The sequence below is a fragment of the Kwoniella bestiolae genome, chromosome 2 (genome assembly GCF_000512585.2).
Source record: "Kwoniella bestiolae CBS 10118 chromosome 2, complete sequence".
Classification (NCBI taxonomy): Eukaryota; Fungi; Basidiomycota; class Tremellomycetes; order Tremellales; family Cryptococcaceae; genus Kwoniella; species Kwoniella bestiolae.
Window position 1 is genome coordinate 1,986,240 of NC_089242.1, and position 23,777 is coordinate 2,010,016.

The 23,777-nt window shown below is 47.2% G+C and overlaps 9 protein-coding genes across 9 annotated transcripts; 4 read left to right on the forward strand and 5 right to left on the reverse strand.

The window, feature by feature from the left end:
* Positions 1 to 129: 129 nt before the first annotated feature.
* I302_103885 (uncharacterized protein) lies at positions 130 to 1,058 on the forward strand (the record flags this gene model as incomplete). Its single annotated transcript, XM_019189253.1, has 4 exons — positions 130 to 151; positions 218 to 316; positions 388 to 539; positions 690 to 1,058. The coding sequence occupies 4 exons, from the start codon at positions 130 to 132 to the stop codon at positions 1,056 to 1,058; spliced, it is 642 nt and encodes a 213-aa protein (XP_019048815.1).
* Positions 1,059 to 1,353: 295 nt separating this feature from the next.
* Positions 1,354 to 4,513, reverse strand: I302_103886 (uncharacterized protein; the record flags this gene model as incomplete). Its single annotated transcript, XM_019189254.1, has 9 exons — positions 1,354 to 1,459; positions 1,526 to 1,618; positions 1,683 to 1,712; positions 1,805 to 1,924; positions 2,003 to 2,275; positions 2,396 to 2,616; positions 2,709 to 2,772; positions 2,836 to 3,036; positions 3,192 to 4,513. 9 exons carry the CDS (start codon positions 4,511 to 4,513, stop codon positions 1,354 to 1,356), a joined length of 2,430 nt encoding a protein of 809 aa, XP_019048816.1.
* A 381-nt stretch (positions 4,514 to 4,894) lies between these two features.
* Positions 4,895 to 6,393, forward strand: I302_103887 (uncharacterized protein; the record flags this gene model as incomplete). The annotated part of the gene is made up of 4 exons (XM_019189255.1): positions 4,895 to 5,172; positions 5,270 to 5,399; positions 5,495 to 5,801; positions 5,978 to 6,393. The coding sequence occupies 4 exons, from the start codon at positions 4,895 to 4,897 to the stop codon at positions 6,391 to 6,393; spliced, it is 1,131 nt and encodes a 376-aa protein (XP_019048817.1).
* Positions 6,394 to 6,689: 296 nt separating this feature from the next.
* Positions 6,690 to 9,308, reverse strand: I302_103888 (uncharacterized protein; the record flags this gene model as incomplete). The annotated part of the gene is made up of 11 exons (XM_019189256.1): positions 6,690 to 6,749; positions 6,824 to 6,871; positions 6,949 to 7,185; positions 7,272 to 7,336; positions 7,443 to 8,085; positions 8,195 to 8,248; positions 8,329 to 8,421; positions 8,485 to 8,673; positions 8,760 to 9,039; positions 9,127 to 9,238; positions 9,302 to 9,308. 11 exons carry the CDS (start codon positions 9,306 to 9,308, stop codon positions 6,690 to 6,692), a joined length of 1,788 nt encoding a protein of 595 aa, XP_019048818.1.
* A 480-nt stretch (positions 9,309 to 9,788) lies between these two features.
* Positions 9,789 to 10,842, reverse strand: I302_103889 (uncharacterized protein; the record flags this gene model as incomplete). The annotated part of the gene is made up of 5 exons (XM_019189257.2): positions 9,789 to 9,815; positions 9,884 to 9,994; positions 10,138 to 10,445; positions 10,517 to 10,628; positions 10,699 to 10,842. 5 exons carry the CDS (start codon positions 10,840 to 10,842, stop codon positions 9,789 to 9,791), a joined length of 702 nt encoding a protein of 233 aa, XP_019048819.2.
* Positions 10,843 to 11,301: 459 nt separating this feature from the next.
* On the forward strand, positions 11,302 to 14,058 carry I302_103890 (uncharacterized protein; the record flags this gene model as incomplete). Its single annotated transcript, XM_019189258.1, has 4 exons — positions 11,302 to 11,592; positions 11,692 to 12,199; positions 12,257 to 12,558; positions 12,634 to 14,058. 4 exons carry the CDS (start codon positions 11,302 to 11,304, stop codon positions 14,056 to 14,058), a joined length of 2,526 nt encoding a protein of 841 aa, XP_019048820.1.
* A 645-nt stretch (positions 14,059 to 14,703) lies between these two features.
* On the forward strand, positions 14,704 to 17,799 carry I302_103891 (uncharacterized protein; the record flags this gene model as incomplete). The annotated part of the gene is made up of 2 exons (XM_019189259.1): positions 14,704 to 17,105; positions 17,271 to 17,799. The coding sequence occupies 2 exons, from the start codon at positions 14,704 to 14,706 to the stop codon at positions 17,797 to 17,799; spliced, it is 2,931 nt and encodes a 976-aa protein (XP_019048821.1).
* Positions 17,800 to 17,987: 188 nt separating this feature from the next.
* Positions 17,988 to 20,445, reverse strand: I302_103892 (elongator complex protein 3; the record flags this gene model as incomplete). Its single annotated transcript, XM_019189260.1, has 8 exons — positions 17,988 to 18,067; positions 18,166 to 18,307; positions 18,408 to 18,623; positions 18,734 to 18,975; positions 19,047 to 19,119; positions 19,211 to 19,613; positions 19,776 to 19,949; positions 20,105 to 20,445. The coding sequence occupies 8 exons, from the start codon at positions 20,443 to 20,445 to the stop codon at positions 17,988 to 17,990; spliced, it is 1,671 nt and encodes a 556-aa protein (XP_019048822.1).
* A 793-nt stretch (positions 20,446 to 21,238) lies between these two features.
* On the reverse strand, positions 21,239 to 23,131 carry I302_103893 (uncharacterized protein; the record flags this gene model as incomplete). The annotated part of the gene is made up of 5 exons (XM_019189261.1): positions 21,239 to 21,351; positions 21,474 to 21,845; positions 22,051 to 22,450; positions 22,537 to 22,683; positions 22,931 to 23,131. 5 exons carry the CDS (start codon positions 23,129 to 23,131, stop codon positions 21,239 to 21,241), a joined length of 1,233 nt encoding a protein of 410 aa, XP_019048823.1.
* Between the last annotated feature and the right edge of the window lie 646 nt (positions 23,132 to 23,777).

Below are 23,777 nucleotides of genomic sequence, written 5' to 3' on the forward strand. Positions count from 1 at the left end.
CGTTCGATAATCTACTCTTAGGGAGCTATAACATAGCATACCGAGAGTGCATTGTCAACAATAATCCACTTCATGATATCTTCCATAGTTAACACTCACTAGCATATCAATCCAACACCAGCTGAAACCATGGCAAACCAGACAAGACCTTGTGAGCTAGAACAGATGAACGTCATGTATCGTGCTTCCTAAATCAGCTGACTATGTCTCTACTCAGTTCCAAGGGATGGTCGATTGATCTCGTTGATCTTAGCTTCAAAGGGAATAGAAGATACGGACGAGAGGGTGATCCACCAATTACTAGATTTCGCTCATCGTGGGTTATGCTCTTTCTACATAACATCTCATGGGAGTGGGAGTGACTTCTCACTAATACATCTCGGATAGGCTATACCGCAGACGTCCTGCAATCTGCCCAATCATTATCCGACCACGCCTCTCGTACGGGCCCATCCTCCAATAAGATAGAGAAGGAAGATGTCGAACTGGCTATCCAGCTGAGAAAGCGATACGAGTTCTTCGAAGCTCCCCCGCGAGATGTGAGTTTATCTATACATTACCGCTCTCCTCGTTTGAATCTGCATTAGCACAGTCGTCACATCCATATGAATTATCAAATTCAGTTCCTGGAATTCAATGACTCCATCCTTCTATCTCTGTTTGATCTGATGATATCTCCGTGGATACAGTACCTAGCAACCCAAGCGCACGAACTCAACTCCCACCCCCTGCCCATCCTACCCGAATCATTCGACCTCATAAAACTACCTCCACCACACCAACGCCTAGGAGAAGTAAATTTCGATCTCATCCCTGAACCGGATGCGAACCTCACGGAGAACGAGGATGACGAAGACGAAGATGCCAGCGGGTCAGAGGAGGAGGAGGGGGAGCAGCGTAGCGAGGAAGGGGAGAAGGTTAATGGGGATGTCGACGGAGATGAAGATGGGGAAGGAGATGAGGATGAGGATATGGAGGAAGTTGGGTTGGAGGATCAGAATCAGAATCAGCAGCAGCAGAATCAACAGAGAGAAGTCGATGAGGATTATGATATATGATCTTTCCTTCGGTTCTCGTCATGTCCGACGATATCAGAAGGAAGAATTGTGGTAATCATTTTATCGTATACTATGTAAAGGACACGAGAACGATTCCCATAAGTTATATTGGTAGAATCTGATTTATGTTGTATAAAGTGCTAAGACCGATGCAATGCATATGTATATGTAAATTGCAATATCTCCAATCCTATGGTAACATAGCATCCCAGAAGTATCAATGACCACTTATCTTGCATTCATACACGCGTATACAATCTGAGATTCGAATGCCTGAATGGATCCGCTAAATTACCTAGGAAGAAGGCCTAGTAGACGTATTCTGCGATTGTATAGACCCACCAGATAACCTACTATGCGTTGACATTGCATCTTGCTGAGCATGTGCTAGCTCTGCGTACCTACAACATCATCATCCTGTCAGTCCCTCTCTCTGTCAGGTCACACTGCTGAGGGAAACCACTTACAACATCTTATATCGTACGAGTTCATTCTCCGTCTCTTCCTTTTCTATCTTACTCATAACCAGTTGTCTTACCAGCTCGACGTGTTCTTGGTTCCTGCGCCATTGAAATTTATCAGCTGACAGTCCATAATTCACGTGGCGAATAGCTGAACACCCACATCGTAGCTAAACTACTTTCAAGTTGTTTCCTATTCGTACCAAGCACAAACAAACAATCAAACAAACAAATCAGCCTCATTTCTTGGTGCACATGACGACGCTTGATGAAAAGCGAACTAACACTTGAGCACTCAGATTCCTATTTGCATTCCTCAACGTATCAATCTCCACGGCATGTCTATTCTGGTTCTTCTGCTGTTCATCCCATTCCGAAGCGTACGAATCGAGCATGAAGGGGGTTCTGGTTGCCCACCATCCATCAGCTTTAGTACGATATAAAAGAATTCTCGGTAAGAGATAGAGAGAAAAACAAGCTTACATCCTAATCTCATAGGCATCCCTCACAAATTCATTCGCCTTCCATTCCTCCTCACTATGCAAATCCCCATTCCCAGCAGTGGGACTCCCACTTCCGCCAACTCGGTACACCTCGAAAAGATCCGATTGCAGGAAATTCAATATCTGTTCAAACTCCAATTCCAACAATTTATCTTCCGACTTTTTGAGCAGGGCTAACGAGAATCGGAAGATCGCTTCGATGCCTTCTGCGAATACTATGTCCAGTACGCGATATACGAGGGAAAGGGGGAATCTATCGAGGAGAATCAGCTGGCCGTCACTCTGCATATATGCTCAAGGGTTCTAGATGCTATACAGATACAGAGGAGAAAGGTTTGCCCGGAAAGTCAATATTGGAGACCTAATCACTCACCGATAACTGAACAGCGTCATGAACCACTGAGCAGCATAAATACTACTTTTCACGCCCTGTCTGACGAAATGCGTGTGTAGTAAAGGTAAGATCTCCTCTACCAGCCTATCAAATTGGAATAAACGGAGTTGTAATCCTCGCATCTCGGCTGTATAGTGTGATCGGAGGTTGTACGAGTCCATCAGTCGGACAAGGACACAGAAGGCTTCTTCGTCTGGCATCTAAAGGAACAGATCGGTCAGTAAGCCAAAAGGGTTATACTGTGAGGTAGACAAGGGAAACAAGGAGAGCCTTTGTAGTAGGAATCACTCACATTGAGCAGCAAAGCAGCTACGATAAAAGCCAATCCCTGCGTATACCCGACTTCCGGATCGTACCTACCAGCGTATCACCTTGTCAGGAACGTATTTTTGCAGAGTGACATGACAGATGACACTCACAAGCTATAAGCTTTGACAACCATGAACAGGCCCTCCTGACCTATGCCCGCATTATCCTGGAAATACTTATGATTAGGGAAAGTTCGATTCAAATCCTTTTTTATTGCTTTTTCGTGTGTCGAGGGGATCTTCAACAATGCTTTGTACGTCTCTTCGAGGGGGGTAGATTTGGATGAAGACATCAATTGCCAGATTGCGCCTCTACGTCAAAGTTCACATAATCAGCATGACCTTCCACGCAACACGCCTTCCTTACATATGTGACAATAGATCAGAAAATCCAGTCTCCATATCGGATCCCACGGGTGTACTGAGTACAGTCGGGTACAAGGAACAAGAAGAATCGCCCAACTAACCTTATAACAGGAGGTATACCCATCTGAATAGCCTTACTCAACTCCTTTGGCCGTTCCCTAGCAACGACCTCGAAATCCTGTACGACCGACCCCCAGAAATTCCAATCTACCATTTCCTCTCCCCCTCCCCCACCCTCCTCCTGCGTTGTATCCTCATGTTCACTCTCAGTCAACGCTCTACTCTCCCTCTCTCGCCTCATTTCACGGGCGGCAGATTCCATCTCATTCTTCACCCTTTCGAATCCCTCCCTTATAGCCTGTCCTCCGCCCAGCTGAGCGGATATCCTCCTATCTCTTGAAGCTGTTGAGGAGTCTACTCGATTCAGAAGGAATGCAGAGGAGGTTCCTTCGGAGGGATTACGTTCTAATACTGTTGGTCTGGCTGGCGGTTTGTCCTCGTGGGGAGGGGGTTTGGAAGATAGGAAACTTGTCATGGTGGATTTCCAACCTCCTTGAGAACTTGTTGAACCTGATCTGGAAGGTTGTTGAGATGCAGGTATAGTCGAAGAGGAGGAAGCTTCGGGCTCAGTAGTGGTAGATGAAGAGGAGGTGGAGGGAAATCCGAAATTCAATGAGGAGCCAAAAAAGCTGGTTTTATGTGGGTTGTTCGAAGATGGTTCTTTAGCTGGCGGGGTGGTGATGGGTTCAGGTAGCGAGTTCGAGATATTCACTGGTACGGGTGGTGGCTGATTGGATCTTTGTCGAGTGAGCGAGGTCGGTGTGGTAGCTGTTTCCTGTGGTAGGAATTGGGGAGTATCACTTGATAGGGATACTTCCTGGAACTTCTCGATGTTCATTGAAGATGGTGAAGGGGTTGTTATAGATGGTGGTGATGGAGAGGGAGATACAGCTCGATTGATGAATGGTGAATTCAATTTCAGATCAGGCGATTTTAACACGTTTTTATTCGAGGGTGATGGAGAAGGTGATTTCGAGGGAGAAGGGGTTCGTGATGATGGCGATCTGCTTGGACTCAATTTCTTGATTGGACTGGTATTCACAGGGATAGATCTAAAGCTCGATGAGCTGGGCGATTTGTTCTCGAACATCGCTGCTGCTGCTTTGACTTTGCTCGACGATCCTTTCACTTTGACCGTTAGGTTCGATTTCGATTTTGACTTGACGGGTGTAGTGTCATTATCGTCTGATCTGGATGGTGATGGGGACGTGTTGAAGGATGAAGCTGAAGGGGTTAATACATCTTCAGTGAGGGAGGAATGATCGTCCAGTTCGTATCCCTCTGCAGGATTGAGTTGGGGTGATAGGCGGGATGAGGATGTGCTGGAGGGTGTGTTGTGGATGGACAAGGATGGGGATGACATGGTATTGGTGCTACCTCATGGGATTTCCGCTTGTTGACTCAATGTGACACTGCCTTGCACAGTGTTTACAGTATATGTAGTATTCCTATCTCGACTGACATCTGCTCAATGATGTCTTTTGTCTTTTCAGTTGTCTGACACCATCAATCACGGTACCACACAATCGTATTTGACTTGACTTGACCCCGCGTTTTAGCCATACTTACCCCACACTCCTCTTCTCTAACTGTCACGTGTACGCCACGCTGCACATACAAGAATTTTCAAAATCAGCGAAAGAAAGCAACCAAAGTCAAAATAAACCACACCAACAGTTTATTTGTCATTGTCCTTCAACCCACCCATCCAACTCACTACATATACATCAACACCTATCGCACCATGGCCAAAGCATCCTCCTCCCAACCGCCAAAGCTGAAATCCACCAAAAAATCCTTGAAAGAGAAAGCTCCTCAAGCAATCTCACCAGAGGAAGTACCCTCCGATGTAGATTCTGATAACCTGGATGAACCAATGGACAAAGATGGATCTTCGTCCTCTTCTTCTTCGAGCGATAGTGAGAGTGAGGTAGATAGTGAAGAGAACTTGGAAGATGCTACGCCTAGGAAAAGTACGAAAGTTGTCAACGCTGTAGCTGAGAAGAGGGGAAAGAGTTTGAGGTGGGTATTACCTATTGGCCGACGAGATGTGTGCTTTGTCTCTTATACCCAACATCTGCTTGAAGCCATTAGCTGATATATGGTTGTGTTTATCTAGAAAATACGAACCACCCATAGGTATGACAGAGCTCAAAGTATCTTCTGCATTCACTTCATCCCCTTTCGAATGGGACAATCTGGCGAGTAAACCTGGTGTGGAACTATGGGCTATCCGAGTACCTAAAGATGTGAGCGGGGTTCTGCTCCTCCTGACCCATTACTTCCTCTCTAATCTTCCCTCTCGCCATGGACATCCAACATAACTGACAAAACCCCTTTCCAGCTCAAACCATCCCGTCTATCCTCCCTCCAACTCTCCATTCCCTCGTCCTCGCACTCCCAAATAACCGGCTCCCTCAAGACCAAAACCCATTCCTACACCCTCTCAACAGCAGGCACCAACATACATACCAAAGCGCAAATCAACGAGGAAGGTCGTCAGCCCACTGCAGGTCCAGGAGCTATCGACTCGATGATTATGGATGTTGATGACAATGTTCCTGGGGAGATGAAAGTGGAAGGAGGGGAAGAGATGGATGGGTTGAGGTTGTTAGTTCCCAAGATTAAAGAGGGGGGGAAGTTGTTTGTTGGTGAGTTAGCTCTTTCCATAGGAACCGTCAAGGGATAGAGATCCTGGGCAAATATATCGTGTCCTCATTTCATATCTCATCTTGTGTTCTTCACATAACCCATGCTCACCAAAGGCATAACCCCAAAGGGAAAAAAAAGAATGTGAGCAAAAAGCTGATCCCATGATTCATTGTAGCTTCAAAACCCATAACACGCAAACTCATCCTCACCCCCTCCCTCTTCCCATCCTCAACCTCAACCTCCACCACAACGGACGAACTACCCCTCCCATCCTTCCTTTCCAACCCCACCTCAAACCCAGCAATCACGCAAGAGTCACCTGCCACCCAGACCAAACGAGCCCAACCGACTCATCTGCTCAAATTCAGGAATCAGGCTTATGGATTCACCACGCCTGGGCCGGAACATACCGTCGTTAAGGGTATGGACGTCGATGGTGCGCAGGATAGTACCGTGGAGGAGAAAGATCAGTCATCTAGTCAGATCGAAGGAGACAAAAAAGAGAAGAAAGAGAAAGAAACAAAGGAGAAGAAGAGGAAGAATGAAAATGGCGATTCACCGAAGAAGAAGAGTAAGAAATCAAAGGATTGATCTAGCCCCGGTCGAAATTATGAGGATAGTGGATGGCCGAGAATGTTGATGTAGGCTTGGTGGGGTTGGGGATCAGACGGGGGGACTTATTTGTATACTGCTTCTTGGTTTGATCTTGCATAATAGATTGTGATCTTTCTGATCATATGCATTATTAACGCTCTATACAACGATACAAGATACAGTATCTCAAGAAACGGTATCCTCTCGATTACTGTATTGTTTATGGTCGAAAATGCATCAAGTCTCTCACCAGTTTATGGTCCTTGAAGTGTCTTACGCAACAGTAGACCCAATCATGCCAAAGCCAGACTATCCTCCCCTCTAAACACATTATACACCCTCTTCGCCAAAGCCTAAATCCCATCCAGGTCCAATGATCAGCCCCACTCCCTCCTCTTCTCCAACGCGTGTTAGAAGTTAAACTCACCTTGTTCAACTTCCTTCCATTCGCCGTCCCATTCCTAAGTGTCTTAATCTACATCCCACCACCAAATATCAGCTGCTTCCCCCGAACTCACAAGGTCTTCATCCAGCTGATGAGGGAACACCCACCTGACAATCCTGTAACATCCCCTCCGCCCTCTCCACCCCACCCCGCCTCTCAGCCTTCTCGAAACTTTCCATCAACCCCCTGAATGTGGGATATTCACTTGCTATCCCCATCGACGCGCTGGGTGTGATCCCTTGGACTTCTTGTAACATCAGTTCAAATGTTTCGGTGGGGTTTGAGCCTTTCTTGATACCGTCGGTGGGGCAGAAGTTCAAGTGCGATTTTGAGATTAGTTTGTACTGTGATTTATGATAGGAATCAGTACCGATACAATGAGATCAGACTATACTAGGATGTGATGTCCCTGTGAGACAGTGTCACTCACTGGTCGGATGGCTACGTCTGCAGCTATGTTATATACCCAATCTTCAATATCCTCTGTCTTCTCGACTATCCAAAGCAAATCATATCAACAACGATGTTAGCTTGTCCCCTGTGTGGCCGAGTTCACTGGTCATATCTTGAAGAGCAAAGGGGAGTCGATCGAATAACTCACCATGAACCAAGAAACACCTCTGCCTGACCTGCAACCTAACCAAAGCCATCTCGACCGTCTCCTTATCAACTCCAACACTAGCACCACTTGTAGTTTTAGTAGTGGTGGTACTCCCATTCAACCCCGCTCTAGCAGCAGCAGTAAAGCGCCTATTCGCCAAACTCTTCATCTTACTATAATACCTGTTCAACCCCTTAATCACAATGATCAATTGGTCGGCTGCCGTTAAATCAAGGGTCAACTTGATATCCGATACCCATATATTCAATTCGTCCAGTCCATCTTCCTCCCCTCCACCTTCCGTAGGAGATATACTAGTGGAGGATGAAGGCGAAATCTTATCGACAATCTCCTCAGCATTAAACACCAACACATATATCCCCTCCCATACCCACACGGGTGACTCTAGAGGAATGAACTGCTTCTTCTCGCCATCCCATCGAGCTTTCAGATGTCGCTTGAACTTGATCAAACCCGCTACAGGCGATTCTTCCTCGGAGAGGAAATGGAGCTCAGAGTAATTGTCGGTTATTCTCTTGGTTATTTCTGGGAGGGCGGGTGCGATTGGTGAGGTGGGGTGGGAAAGGTCTGATGAGAGGTGGAGGTGGATCTCACGGACGGTGTCGTTCTTGCTTACTCGGAGCTGTGGTCATATAAAGGTTAGGAACGACCTTCGTCATAACATCACAAGATATCGGAGATGAAAGGGTATTGTACGTAGAAACAATATGCAGCGTGGAAGGGTTACTCACCCGGTTGACCTCTGCCAACTTCCGCTGATACGACTTCTCAGCCTCCTTAGCGGCCTATCACATCGCCCATACCCCACATCAGCTCTGCTACACCAACGGGGACAGATGTTCGTCGTAAATAGAGTAATACACACCTTCAGCGTATCCTTCTGTAACTGCTTCTCAGCTTTTTCCCTAGCTTTCAAAGCCTCTTTCTCCTCTTTTGTCAACTTGGTTTTAAGTTGCGCCTGGATTGACATCAGCACGTCAGGTTCCTGCACACAGACGAATATGCTGGTTGAGGAGCTCACCAAATCAGCTACCGGATCTAGTTCAGAGGACTTCTGTCGTTTCTCCGTAGTTGTATCATCATTCGTACTCGATGATTTACGTTTCTTCGCTTTCTTCTTTGTGGGTTGTTCCGCACTTTCAGCAGGTATATCTCCTATGAGGGTATCGGGAGTATCGGTGTGTACGTCGATTTCAGCGAGAGAGTCGATCTATACCAGATAACTTCATTCAGCTTGCGCTTCCCTGCGCTCCCCATATCAAGATTTCAACAGGGAAAGTGGAGCAGCGAACCCACCTTCGACAATATACTATTCTCAAATTTCTCAAACCGATTCATCAACCCTATCGACTCATTTATATCCATCATAACATCCTCGTCAGCTCTCCTCTTGCCTTTCCTATCAACATCTTTCGTTAGCTTGGTTAGCTTGGTCGTTCTGGCCGAGGTTAATGAAGGTCCTGCTATGGATGTGGAAGTATCGATGGTGGATGATAGGAATGCACAGATATCTTGGTCGTCCTCTGGCTCTGGCTCTGGGGGATCGGAATCTATGAATATCGGTGTGATTGTTTGTCTGTGTTGGGATCGTCATTCATCAGTCAACAGTAATAACATTGTTTGCTGCATCCCGACTCGGCTCCTTCAGACAAGAACAACTCACCTAGACGGGCCACCCTGTCCTATCCTAGCTTTGGGCTGAGTCTGAGTTATCCCCACAAAAGCAATCTCTTCGTCTGATACCTCCTCTGTATCGCTGATTACGACTATATCGCCTATGTCCACTTATTTCAGCATCATCGTGTCTACTTCGAAGTTAGGAAGGCACTTGTGCTCACCTTGCATGACTGTCCTAGTGCCTCAAGCATCAAGATGTAGAATATACATGCTTTCAAGATGACGGAGGAGTGAGTGAACAAGTAATGTTGCAAAATAGTTGAACAAGATCAAACGCGTTAATAAGGTGAGCGGAGTAATGTCGGATAAACTTATTGACAAGAATCGTGGAGCCAGAGAGGTCCACCCCAGCCAGCGGTTGAAAGAGACGAAAGAAAAAGCACTTTTGTTCAGTAGTAGTACAGCGAAGTGGTGATAACATATGATACTGCTTTAGCTGTGCACAGGGAGATACTGTGCATACACAGTTTAGATTAATGATCAAAGATACATAGACTAACTACATTTTACTTATACCATCTGCATCTCCAGAGAAAAGCGAGACCTGAAAACCTATGATATTCTAAATCCTAAATCCTCTTAAAGGGAAATCCGAGATCCTACCTACCTACCTATACTAAGTGGAAAAGAGCAGATCGATGATCATCCTTACATGACCACGCAACAGGAGTTTTGCTATTACACAGATCACTCATTAGCTAAAACTTCTTTCGTCATGCTGTTCAAAACTCCGCCTAACTCACCTTCTTGGCTGTCTTGTAGAACATTTTACTTTGCGCTGATAGGGCGTTAGATCGTTCGACGAGGTTATCTAGTTTTTCACCTCTTTCAAGTACTGACTCGATTGTCTTGTGCTGTGAATTTGTCCAAATCAGCAATGTTATTCGACACAAACAGTCCTGAACATCTGAACAGTAAAAACACGATGGCTTGGGGGTGATGGACGATCCGAATCCGTCTGTAGGACAACGCCGAAGAGGGAAGAAGCAACACCCACAAGAACAATCTTAGTCTCATCCAACTCCTTCTGAACCTTCATAATCGTATCAGCCTGTTTCGGATCTTGGTATTTTGACAAATACCCCGCCAAAGTACCCTCAAGTTTCCCCTTTTGAGCAGGGGGTAATCCGCCCGCGGCTGCTTGCGAGGGGTTCCCACCGAATGCGTTGGCAGAAGCTGATCCGAATGATGGGGCGGCAGAGGCTGCTGGGAGGTTGTTGAGGAGTGCGGTGTGCTCGTCGAGAAGCTTGGTGAGGAGGGAGAAGGCTGGTCGGTAGGGGTATTCAAGGTCGGTTATCATCACCGCTATACACATACATTAACAAGTACATCGTCAGCTGTAGAGCTAATATGTTAGCTGAGAGAGGTACACTCACCAGCCATACCTGGGCTGTTGGCTTGTCTACCCGATGTCCTGAATACATGGGCTTTGTAGTTGTTCTCTTCTACCGAGGAGGGTTGGTTCGCAGGTGTTCGTTCGGCGACGGTCTATAGGTGTTTCGACAAAAGTAAGGGCTGCCCATCTAGCTAGAGACGTGTATGCTGACGCTGGACCCACCTTTGTGAAGAAAGTCATAAATTCTCCAACACTACTTCGTTGATAGAATGAGAAACTGCTCAGATCCTGAGATGTACCCAGTAATGTAGCTTGAGCGGGTGAAGTGGGAGTGACTGAGAGTAGGGAGAGGGAGTAGACTTTCATGTTGGCTGATTTGAGGTGTGATGGGCGATGTTGTGAGTATGAGGTGAGGTGTGAAGATGGATGTAATGTTCTGTTATCGATGAATTGAATAGAATAGAGTAGGATGGCAAACAGAGATAAATCTCCAAAGGTGCACGGGTCGAAGGGGTCTCTTAGCTGTATTTAATGGGTTGTTGCGTCATCACCCACTCACACCACCATGTTCATGAAATTACCCCATCGGGTAATTATGATGTATCACTGTTGTTGCTATTTACGGGTGCTAGTGTGGTAATGCGACTGCTACTGCTCAACATGGATCAATGATCGCATAGAGGCCCCGTATCCCCCCATCCTATATCTCAACATCCATCTCAACATCCATCTCTGCAATCCACGACACATCAATATCTTGACCTCATCTTGGACCAGAGCGACACATATCCCTGTATAGATAAATCCATATAATCGCCATTCACCATGTCAGACCTCCTCCCAGAAGATACATGGGTGAACAACTTCCTTCCAACACCCCCACGACCACTCCTATCAACCCTCCAAAGACGACTACACACATCTACCACCCACCTGAACGCCCTCGCAGAAGTGTACAAGCAGAGAGCCCAGATCGAAGCTACCTATGCCGAGAGCTTGTCAAAATTGGCAAAGACCGCTGAACAGGGTGGTCTGAGCGGGAAGAGTGGGAATGAATGGGAGAAGGCCAGTGGGGAAGGGAGGTTGTGGGATAGTGTGATCTCTGAGCTGTCAGAGGTGGGTTCGGTTCCATCTCAATACTCACGGCGATCGCTCGATATTCCAGAAGGAAAATATGGGGTGCATTCTTTGAGCTGATGTTTGATGCGATGTTAGACCTCCGCATCTCACTCAACTCTCTCAGCAATGATCCGAACCGATTTCGAACAGCCTCTACGAGATTTACCATCAAAGGTGATTGCCTGGCGAAGGATCTCCGAACAAGACTCATCTTTAGATAAGACACTGAAAGATTACGAGAAAGTAGCAGGGAAATTGGAAAAGGCTCAAAGTAAATCGAAGTCATCCAAAGCCGATCAACTGCATCAGGAGTTAAACCAATTGACCTCCCAATTATCTTCGTTATCTCCTATGGTCTACACCACCTACCAGAGATTGGATGAGGAGAGGTTGAGGACACTGAAAGAAGTTATAGTGAGATGGGGGACAGTTAAAGGGGATATAGCTACGAGAGATGGTCAGAGGGCAGAAGGTATCATTGCAAATCTACTGTCTTGGGAGACGAGCGAAGAAGTTTTGAGCGTAGGTAGGAAGCTGGGTAATATCGGTGGGAACGGTGCTACCGCACCTAGACCTTCCGTTCCGGATAGTGCTGTGTCTACGCGTACGTATACTTACTACCTTGCGGTTAGAACTCCAAGCTGACAGCGACCGGACATAGCCCAATCAAATCGAAGAATGTCAACAGTCACAGCCTCAAGTCAAGCTCACGACTTTTCACCTCGTCCTCAGCCAAGACAGAATGGTTCGACCACGAGTTTCGGTAAAGAGCAAGGCAGTGGTGGTTTGACGGGCGGCTTCAAATCTATGTTAGGTAGAAAGAAGACTTTGGCAGCGGTCGGGCGGACCAGAAGCGGTAGTAATGCTACGTCTACTAGGAGTGGAAGAGACGAGCAAAATAGGGACGGTGGATTTGATTTGATGAGTGATGATGTTCCTAGAATCCAAGGGTCATCCAGCTCGGTAAGTGTACATCCCAACCGCATACAACCTAGTTGGCAACAGAATCGGGCTAATGAATCGCTACACTTCCAATAGGCCCCACCAGTAGACGACGAAGGTTTCTCAGTAGCTCCCGCAGACCGACACCGAAACCTATGGGAAGAACCCAACGATCACGTTTCTACGCCTTCAGCACCTTCTCAGAACCAAACTCATTTCGGGACTACTTTCACCTCTTCTCCCGCAGCTTCTCAGGAGAATCTTTCCTCATCCGCTTCATCTCAACATCAAGCTCAACCTCGACTGAACCTTTCCCTGGCACCCGCTCCAATCCAAGAAAGCGAGGAAGAGAGACAAGCGGCCTTGCAGAAGATGCAACAGACATTGCAGATGCCTCCTTCTCAGCCCTCCCGACGAAACACCGTTGCCAGAGGTAGAAGAGACGTTAGGAACACGATGTTTGCTGGTGGATTATCTGAAGAGCAGTCGATGGGTCTTGGTGGATTGTCACTTGGGAAGGTATCTGAACCAGAGGAACAACTCTCGCCATCACCCGTATCGGCTACTTCCCCTACTCAAGCTATCAACGGCAATGGGGATAGACCTTCTCAGGTAGCCAGACAGGTATCGATGTCTTCCGTCTCGTCCAATAACCCATTCGATTCACCCTCGCTTGGTGGCTCAGCAATGTCTCAACCCAATCTACCAGTGCCATCTACCGAGGCTGGTCTCAGAGCGAACCTGAACGAAACTATCAATGTCATCATCAAGAACAAGGAGGTCTCCAGAATCCAAATTACCGGTGAGATCCACCTATCCCTCCGACCGACATTCCAGCAACCTACCACTGGACCTATCCATATACGATTAACATCCTTCGAGAGATTGGAGAAGATCGCGCCTAACCCTGCATACCTCGCTCAAGTTCCCGATAAACCAGGAGAATACTTCCTAAACTCTGAAGTACTAGCCTCAGCCACTTCATCGAAGGGTCCAAATGATAAGGGAACATTACTATTCAAATACGTAGTGCACATCCAACCTGGGAAAGAACTCTCAAGTACACCGTTGATTCTGGATCCTGCATTCCTGTGTAAAGAGGGTGAAACACGAATGATCCTTCACTACCGACTTAACGATACGTCCATACAGAATTTATCGAACGTATCGTTCAGTGCATTGTTCGGACCTGGACCGTCGGTGTCTAATGTCCAGGCCAAACCTGCTGGAGGAGTTTGGTCGCCCTCTCAAAGACGGATGACATGGAAGATGGACGAGATAACTTCCAACCAGGAGAGTAAGATCATAGCGAAATTCGTTACGGAGAGTGGTACGGGAGAGGTCATGTCACCCCAGAACGTTCAGGTTACGTTCAACGCTGAGGGATCGCTTGTTAGTGGACTTGGGGTGGAGATCGTTGATGGGGAGTTGGAGGGGAGTGCATGGAGGTTCGAGGAGATCAAGAAGGGGGTTTTGAGTGGGAAGTATCTGGCGGAAGCTCAGGTTAATGGCGGTCAGTGATGAAGTTTATAATGAGGGAACGAGGGAAGTGGTAGAGAGGAATTGGGAATGGGAGGTGCAACATTGTATAAGAAAGATGAGAGTTTTAGTGGGAGATGGAAGATTTCATTGATAGTGCATTTAGTCTAGGATTATATAACATATCTTAATTATAGAAACACTGAATCTAGGATTATATAACATATCTTAATTATAGAAACACTGAATCAACCGATATTTCAATAAAGTGCTTTACCATAATCGCCATATTACAGTGAAGGCCCACCATATTCGTAGTACTGTATGAGTACCGATCATCCCGACAATTTCAGGACGGATAAGGATAGTCCGGACCAACGCTCTGATCGTACATGATACATGGTATACACACTACACAGCACAAAACACGACTTTTCAACGATCCTTTCTTGCTTCTAGACTCGTGTCATTGGTGAGGTGAGTTGTGATGGGTGCGATGTGGAATGTGCATGTTTTACTGATCGGTTGTATCGCATCACTGACGAGTGTCTACTAAACCGTTTCGTATTCTACTCAGACATAAAAGGATCAACTCCTTCTACACGGTACTTACCTATATCTTGACACTTACTCTCGCCACCGTGCTAAACTCGTCAAGTCATACTGCGCTGCTATAACCTATCAAACATGAACAAAGACGATCCACCACCCACCTCGCCGACCCGCGAACTCTACTCACCCATAAGATACCCACTACCTCCCTCCCCTTCACCATGGCGTCGAGCCTTATCCCTCGTTGCCGTCCCTAGCATCCATCGAACCACCTCGGCATTTGGTAGTAGACGAGACAAGGATAAGAGCAAGCGCCTATCAGCTTTGAACGGTATCAGTATTGGTACTGGTAATGGTAGTTTGACAGACAGTGAAGATCAACTGCACCAACCCATACCTAAAGCTATAACTTCACGTCCACCACCCGAAACTGTTAATCCCTTTCCCCACGATACACCGATATACGAGCACCCCGCCTACGCCTCCAGGGCGAGGGTCAACAGAAGTATGAGTCTACCGTTCTCAAGTGGTGAGACTGATATATCCATGATTAACCATTATCCCACTTCGTCAATTACCAGTCTATCAGAATCGATCAAAGGGTCTGTCGACACTTCTGTTCCTCGCACGGAATTCTTCTCTACTTTCGATGAAACTCCACCTGGTCAATCCCGCTCGAGTGATTCCCAATCTCAATCTCAATCTCAATCTCAATCTACAACCTCCATACCCTGTGTCGAACACGAAATGGGGCTGGAAGGAAGAAGAGAGCTTGATCCGCCACCAGTAAAGTGGGAACCAGAACGAGAACGGATCCTAGACACACCTCAAATCCCCGTCCCTCAAAATACCATAGAAGAGGGACTGACACCCACCACCACTCCCTCTCTGTCGGCACTGACAAACGAAGAATCGTTCTTCCATGTCGACCGTATACTATTCCAAGAGCCTTCTTCCGTTTCCATTGGGAATGATCATCCGAATGTAACTAGTCCAAGCTCTATCCAACTGCAACCTTCCTTACCGTCCGTCCCTCCAAGTCGACCAAGAGGACCATCCATCGCTCCATTCCTTCCTCTCCCTCCTTCTCCTCCTTCCAGATCATCTTCAATCCCTTTCCCACCGTTCTTACCATTCCCGTATCTCAGATCACCACCTATTTTACCCGGTTCGATACATCCGCCAAGTCCGGGCGACTACCTCTCGCATACCAGATCTTTATCTTCTCCTATCTCACCTCCAATACCTCCCATAGGCTGGTCGACCGGACCGAGCTCATGTCCAACTGCTACTCCCCAAGACTCAAATACGGGTTCAGTAGCTCTTCCGGGCATTCTAGCACATGCTCCGGTGCTTCCTGGCCCAAACGTACCTCCCGCATCACCCCCACCCAGTCTTTCAATAGCTCCACCACCCAGCACGAACAGCTCGTCTATACCAGCACCACCCTCAGGCACGTCATCAATCCCTCCAGGTATTCCAACCTACACTTCACCCGTACTTCCCTCCCTTCCTAATATCCCACATATCGTCTGGTTACCTTATCCACCAGGTAGTGGCATCCCACCACCAACTATACCAGGGTTCAGGGAAGGCAGACCTATACCTATTCCTGCCCTAGGACATCCTCCCGCGGTATCGACTCATCCCCCTGTTTCCCCGTCAATCCCTACAGCGCCACAAGTCAGCGTCGATGGACGTGGCGCAGCGCCTGGGGAAACGAGGAACATAATCCTTCCCGATTATCGAGAATTGGTCGAAATCAACTTACCGAAGTGCGAGACTACCTATGTGGTAGATTCCGTTCCTGCCTTGCTAAGGATACTGGATCGAGAGACTGCATCTTCGCCCTCCCCTGCACATGTTACGGAGAATCAGCATCAAGCGAAGCATATCATCAGATCGAATGGGACTGTTGACCTTGACCTCCCAAATACACCTTCAACCCCACACCCTCTGTCCAGGGAGGCACGAACTGTTCTTCCTGTCCATGTTGGACGTGTCCCAACACTCGAGATACTTGAAGATGCACCCTCACACCTAGGCAACATCGAACGAGAATTGTACGAACTGTCTTTCCCATCTGCTCCTGCTCCTGCCACTCCGTCATCCGATCATCCCCCACCTCTGGACATCCCCCAGACTCACACTCACGAGAGCATACGAAGACCTCAAGTCCTCTCCGAAGGACAAGCACGAGCCACGTCACCTCCCCCACGAAGGGGCGTCCCGAAATTCGACTGGCGAAGGAAACTCAGAATACCCAGCTCAGTCTCCTTGTCTGGTCGAAGTGAGGTACCCAGACCGCCACCCATGCGGAGGGATATGGTATCTACCCTAGCGGTGCAGGGATCAGCTACCCCCTCGGAGCGAGCTTCCACTACTACCACAAGTACAACTGAGGTTGCGGAAGCCCAACCTCAGGGGGTGTGGTGGATTGGTGAAGGGGAGAAACACCATGATCCGCTTGGAGATCTGATCATAGCTGAGAGGGATGCGAGGTGGAGGATATCGATCGAGAGGTTCAAGGGTGATAGGTGGGTTTTACTCTATTCTGAATTTGGTGATTCTCTATGTCGAGTACACGATGACAGCTCGAACCCCATCCATCTGCTTGGTTACTCTTCTATATGCCGTATACCATACCACTTCAACATTGTGATACTTTTAGTTCAAGCTGATTCGCTGATCTCTACCGCCAGCGAGCTAATCTCACACCTATCGCAATCACCCACAAAAATTCAACTCCTAACCATCCAAGCACCGTCCTTACCCTGCCAACCCTCCCGTCGCGACTCATCACTCAATATCATCTCCATCTTCCTAAACTACCTCTTCACGCACGACACCAAGGAACTACACGAGATCCAGCATATCGAGGCGTTCGAATCGTTCTGTATAATATGCGATTTCTTCGGCTGTCCGACGGCATATCGTCAGCTACTTACGTACTTCGATGAGAAACCTTCGTGCGTATTGGATCCTTGGGAGATATTTGTCATAGCTTCGAAGAGGGGTGATAGGGAGTTGGCAAAGGTGGCCTTAAGATTATCGGACAGAGCATCATCTGGTCAAGGTATAGACGTGCATAAATTGACCTCGGGGCATGTCAAAGATGTGAAGAGTGGTTGGGTGTTGGAGTTGTTCAATAGGAGGTATCACAGAATGACGGATGGGAGATACAGGGAAGTACCTTGGGAGGTAGTTGCGGAGAGGTTCAATCCTTGTTGAGCGACGATCAGTAGCAGTACTGATCGACATGTTGTTTCCCTGTCTCTGTGTATTGTCACTTGTTGAAATGAGTATTTATCGTCAGTCATTTGTTTTCTTGTAAATCACTCTTACTTGACTTGATGTCAGTCAGTATCCTATCTATGCATACACTCGATCGCATTGTATTTATACAGAAGAAAAGAAAATCAGTACAATAGATCTTTGACCATATATGGTCCATCAAGGAAATAACCCAATCGTCTATAATAGTCCCTCGTACCGACACCTGCGAATCAGAGTGAGCCGAACGATCAGCAAATTGGCCCTCATTCAATAGTGTTGCAAGGTCAGAATTGATAGTGTCATCAATGCCTGGTCACTCACCCGAAATAACTGCAATTCGTCCACTACCATGTTCCTCCCTTGCTATCCTCTCGGCCTCTTCCATGAGCAACGTACCGATACCCTGATGTTGGAATTTCTTGGGATCACGCGAATGGACAGGTGCGGCTGTACCGTATACGTGCTAGGTACATACACATCGGATCAGCATTTTAAACTACATACATATATTGCGTGGGAAGCCAACATGTTTGTATTTGATGACAAAAAACAATGAGACTCACCAGCTCTCTGACCAAACTACATCCACCGTCCATACCCACCAACTCCTTCCTGAACGTTCCATCTTCAGAGCACTTTCTCAATCTTAACAAACCAATCAAAATGTCCTGAGCGGGATCTTCATACGATAAGAAAGTCTCCCATCCTCCATTGGCGGTATAGTCCCTTCGGAGCAGTTCGAGATCCTGAGGTCGGATTCTGTTGTGGATCTCGTGGAGCTACACGAGAGGTATTAGAGTTAGCATGCAAGTCAAACCCAGACTTGAAGCTTGATCAAGGCGGAATGACGAGAAGAGACGTCTGTGTAAAAAAGTAAAACTCCACTCACCCCAACCTCCCTATACCTTACATCCCTGCATTCCGCCCCGAAATCCTTCATCCTCGCCAAAGCCAGCTCCCTCAGATTCCCATTTTCCACTCCCGAGGAGACCAGAGGCATAGGGATGTCTCGCTGCACTCTGTATACCCTCGTCCAGGGAGGTACCAACGCCATGATTCTCGCTACGATATCTACCAGTGCGTTCGGTGGGTAGTTCTTGTATTTACCTGTTCGCCATAGTTCGTATAGACCTGAATACCAGTGTTTGTGAGAATAAGCTTGAATACTCCAACCAAAGGTCGGAAGGAGGTAAGGAGCTTACCTGTGCCTCTGATGACTAGTGTTGGGTATAATTTCAGTCCGTCTGATCTGAATGCGGGGTTTTCGAAGAATTCCTAGTTGGTCACGCATGTCAGCAACAATGAACGTCACAATGGACCGCATCATAAAGGGGAATGTGATGTTAGAGAGGATGAAAATACTCACCTGGAACTGCCAAATATCCCTCTCAGTCCCGCAATTAGGCAAATCAGGCATCATATGCGCTACGATCTTGTACCCCGCATCTTTACTCATATGGAACGACTCCGACACCGCACGGACCGTATGACCTCTATTGGTATCTCTCGCCACGTCCTCATAGACACTCTGAACCCCAATCTCCAACCTCGTACATCCGTATCGCAGCATCTGGGATAAATGGGGTTTGAGACAGTAGTCTGGTCTGGTCTCTATAGTGATCCCTACACACTTGATCTTGCTCTGTTCGGAGAACTTGACGGCCTCGTCGATATCGTCTGTAACGTGGCCTGATAGGGCGTTGTGCAAACCCGCAGCGAATTTGTGGCGGTAGTCTTCTGGCATGGACATGAAGGTTCCGCCCATGATGCTGCGGATATGTGTGTATCAGTATGAGTTGTCCGGTACAATGACTGCATCTTTGGAAGGTCCATCATCATTTGAAGAGATGATAATGACACTTCAAGATGGTTGGGATAGCGCAAAAGGAGACAAGAGCGATAAAGTGATAACAAATAGAGAACCAACTCACATGATCTCAACCTTATCAACACTATGACCCAAATCCTTCAACTGATTTACCCTCCCTCTTGCCTGTTCATACGGATCGTATCTTGCTCTGATAGCTCTCATAGAAGTGGGTTCGTACCCCGTATAAGACTGCGTGGAATATTCGAAATCCGAATCAGGTCCACCTGGGCAATATCTATAATCCAGTTCATCAGTTGATTGTCCTCTAGCAATCAATCTATAACCCCTATATCTGTACTGCCTCTCCCTGCCATCCCGATTATACGTGCTTCTCCCCTTATCTTCCTGCCATACTTCATCGATCTACTATAGAACGAAGACCACACTCACACACAGATGTTCCCCGTCATAGCCACATGAGGACACCTATGAGGCTTACACATGACCGCTACCACCGCCACTCCACTAGCCGTTCTAACAGGTTTCGCCTTCAACCAACCCCTCAGCCTATCTTTCCATTCTTCCGGTACTGCCGCCAACACATCCGTGAGACGGGGGACGGCCCTTAATCCATACTTTCCTGCGTACTTCTGTCGGAGAGCTGTGAGATTGGGCTGTTGGATCGGTTTGGAGGAGGTCGAGGCGTCGTTGTATGCTGTTATTAGGTCTCGGACGACGGCGGAGACGCAGAGGAGGTGCAGCTCTGATTGAGAGGTTGGAGGGGCTATCATCTTATGCTGTGGTGATGATGACAATGATGGTGAATGATCTGTATGGATGATGCAACAGATAGATATGCCTTGATTCAACTTTTTAATTCCTCAAACCTGTCAGTGGCGACCAGCGAGCTAATCTAACCAACCAACCTGATAAACCTGATAACACAACACTCGAGTAGATCACACCACACAAAACAATTCCACGTCATTACACTTCAAACCCATTCAAACTCTCGTCTGTTCGAGCGGTGCGCAATACACAAGCCAAAAATCAAGATCCATGAATTCTCTTCTCTTCTTTCTTTTCCTTCTTCAACTATTTTTTTTCTACATACCACCCCCTATGGCCCTCCTCCCCTACTCACAATCTACAACGGGAGGAGTAGAAAGTCATAGGCGTATTATAAACGTAGTGGTGGATCGATGATCGATAGGGTTCTACTTTGGCTCACCTGGAGTTTTTAGTTCTAAAAGCATTGATTGGACGAGTCACTATGGCCCTTACATACAGTATGGATGAGATTATATGCATGCGCTCCCCTGGGAACAAGGAACGGTTGTGGGAGAGATGGTGATTCTCGCTCAATTTGAGTATGAGCAGGATCAGGATCATGATCAGCCGAATCGGTTTGTTCAACTTTCATTCATTCCTAGTGAGTCTTAAGGAGGACCAGTGCCTATCTGTTGCAATCGTGTCTTAGAGATGCTGTACAAGCGACTCAGAATGGATGCTTTGTATGTCGAATATGAGTATATACATCAATGCAGGGTATCCACTACCATATATACAAACTCCCTCAGTCCATTAATCCTCATCAGACATCAACTCCGCCAACTCCCTCTCTTCCTCTTCCGTCAAACCTACTTCCTCCTTCTCCTCTTCAGGTTCGTAATCCAGTACGGGAGGGTTGAGCAGGTCTATCAATATGCACAAATGTTAGCTATCATATTCCCTTTCCCATCATTCCAAGTTGAGCTACACAATAGCAAAAACCATATTGATGTAACAGTATCAATACTGAAGAACAAACCAAACTCACCCTGGACACTCCATCGTCTTAGAGTACAATCCAACCCCCCAGAAACCACATACCACCCCCTATTCCCATCTCCATCCCCATCATTCTCCTCTCTAAACCAAGCTCTCAGAACAGTCACATCCCCACAATGCCCTTGTATCACACCCTTAGCCTTGGCAGCGGATGAGGGGCCACTCTCGTATATCGAGTCAATATCGAATATACGTATATCCTCGTCTTCCGATCCTGTCAGAAGTAGTGATTGAGAGAGGGGGAATTCCTCAGGGATGGGGAGGACAGATCGGACGTATGAGGGGTGGATGATTTTGGGTTTGCTCGTGGAAGACGAGGTGGGGGAGAAGGGGTGGAAGATTGCTGTTTTGTCTGATGAGACTGTATTTATGACTGGTCAGCTTCTGTTTCTAACATCTCGTATATAACTGTAATTAATCCAATGAGAGTGCGAAGTCTTTCATAGTCGTGGTTTTCCTGTCCTTAATCAGAGTAGGACGACCGTGTACACATGAGAAGATACTTTCCAAAGACCATACCGGATCACACCTATTGCAACCCGGATGATCAGATGAAGAAAACTCACCACTCCAAATCCCCTCATCAACCACCGCCAATCCCCCCACACTAGTCTCATGCGCCGCCAATTCCTCCCTAAATACCAACTTCCTCTGATCCCCATCCCACCCCCATGCCTTGATTGATCCTAGGGAATCACCAGTGTACACTGTAATCCCACCTGTGGGTCTACCGTTGGTATCTACCTCCAATCTCAGTGTAGAGCATTCAACAGGTCGAGTATGTTCTTTTATCGTCTGTTCGCATCGGGGCTTCTCTGATGTACTCGAAGAGAGGGAGGATAGGTCCCATAGTTTGATAGTTCTGTCGGAGGATGTCGAGAGTAGTGTTAATGGGGTGGTAGGGAGGGTTAAGAGGGATTTGATAAAGTCGACATGGGATTCGAGAGTATGCAATAATTCGCCTGACTGATTGATGACAAAGAAGCAACATCAGCACATGGTACGTTTGTACAACCGATTCCCGGCAGACAAAGTATAATGGAGGTACTCACATCCGCATTCCATATCTTGATGGTCTTATCCCAAGACCCCGTGAACAAAGCTAACCATTTCGTACCGTCTTCGTTCCGTATCTCGTGTAATGCGATACTAGTCACAGGACCCTGGTGAGATTTGTACAGTCTGATCGTTTTGCCTGTCTATACGAGCAGAATCATTAGTCATCTGGTGCGAACAGAATCATGTGTGTGAGTCATTGATGCCCTTCGACAGCACCAAGACATAAAGGACCATCTCTGCATGCCAAATATCGTCGCATTCGCATTCGCATTTCACTCTTCCATGACTCAACAGACATTCCAACAGATACCGCCCATTCCGGCACAAACACACCAAACACCCCCAATCTCAAAGCCGGTCCAAAGCCAGGGCCAAACGCCCACTCACCCTCAAATCCAACCTCCTAGCCAAAAACCCACTCTCCCCCGTCCACCCCTCCTGCCCTCTCACCACCAGATCCAACACTTTACTACTAACATTGATCGGTTCCCCGACCTTCTCTGAGGCTTTGAACTTTCGCTGACGATTCGCAGATTGGGCGAGCTGAGAGGTCGTTTGGAATAGGTGGCCCGGGTCTGAGGATTGCATCGTTCCGTGGATGTCGATCAGTACGAGTATGCGTGTTCAGGGTCAAGGATATTGGATAAGACGGATGGGATGGGATGGGATGGGATGGGATGGGAGGTGTATGGATGTGATCGACCAGGAGTATAGAGGAAGAGGAGCACAAACAAGGTATGGCTAAGCTTAGTTAAGCAGAGTTGGATCAAGGTGAATTCCAAAACGATCACTTTGCTCGCACTCGGTGTACCTTAACCGACCCATCCGAGTACAGGACAGGACAGATCTCACTCTCGTGAGCCCTCTCGATATGACATTACAGCATCACCTCGAATGGTTTTGAACCCGCTTTGTGAGGTGGGATCTAGGTTCGTTAGCGCTACTTGAAGCGAAGTAGCCTTACTTCCGCTGTGTGAAGCAGTCAACTGTTGAGCCTTCTCACCCGGGACCGATCCAGGTGAGAGCGTATGCACCTGGTGTGTATAGATCAACTCCCATGCTCCTGGGATGTGCTTGCTCCAATCAAATGATCATCTAGCAGAGTGGATAATCCAATTCATTGATTTGACTATGGTACCAAGAATACATACACACAACTAAAACTATGACATGTGGACATTACTAGTTTATTATATGTAATCGTTAAAGCATAAGAGAGAATTAATGTTGTTTA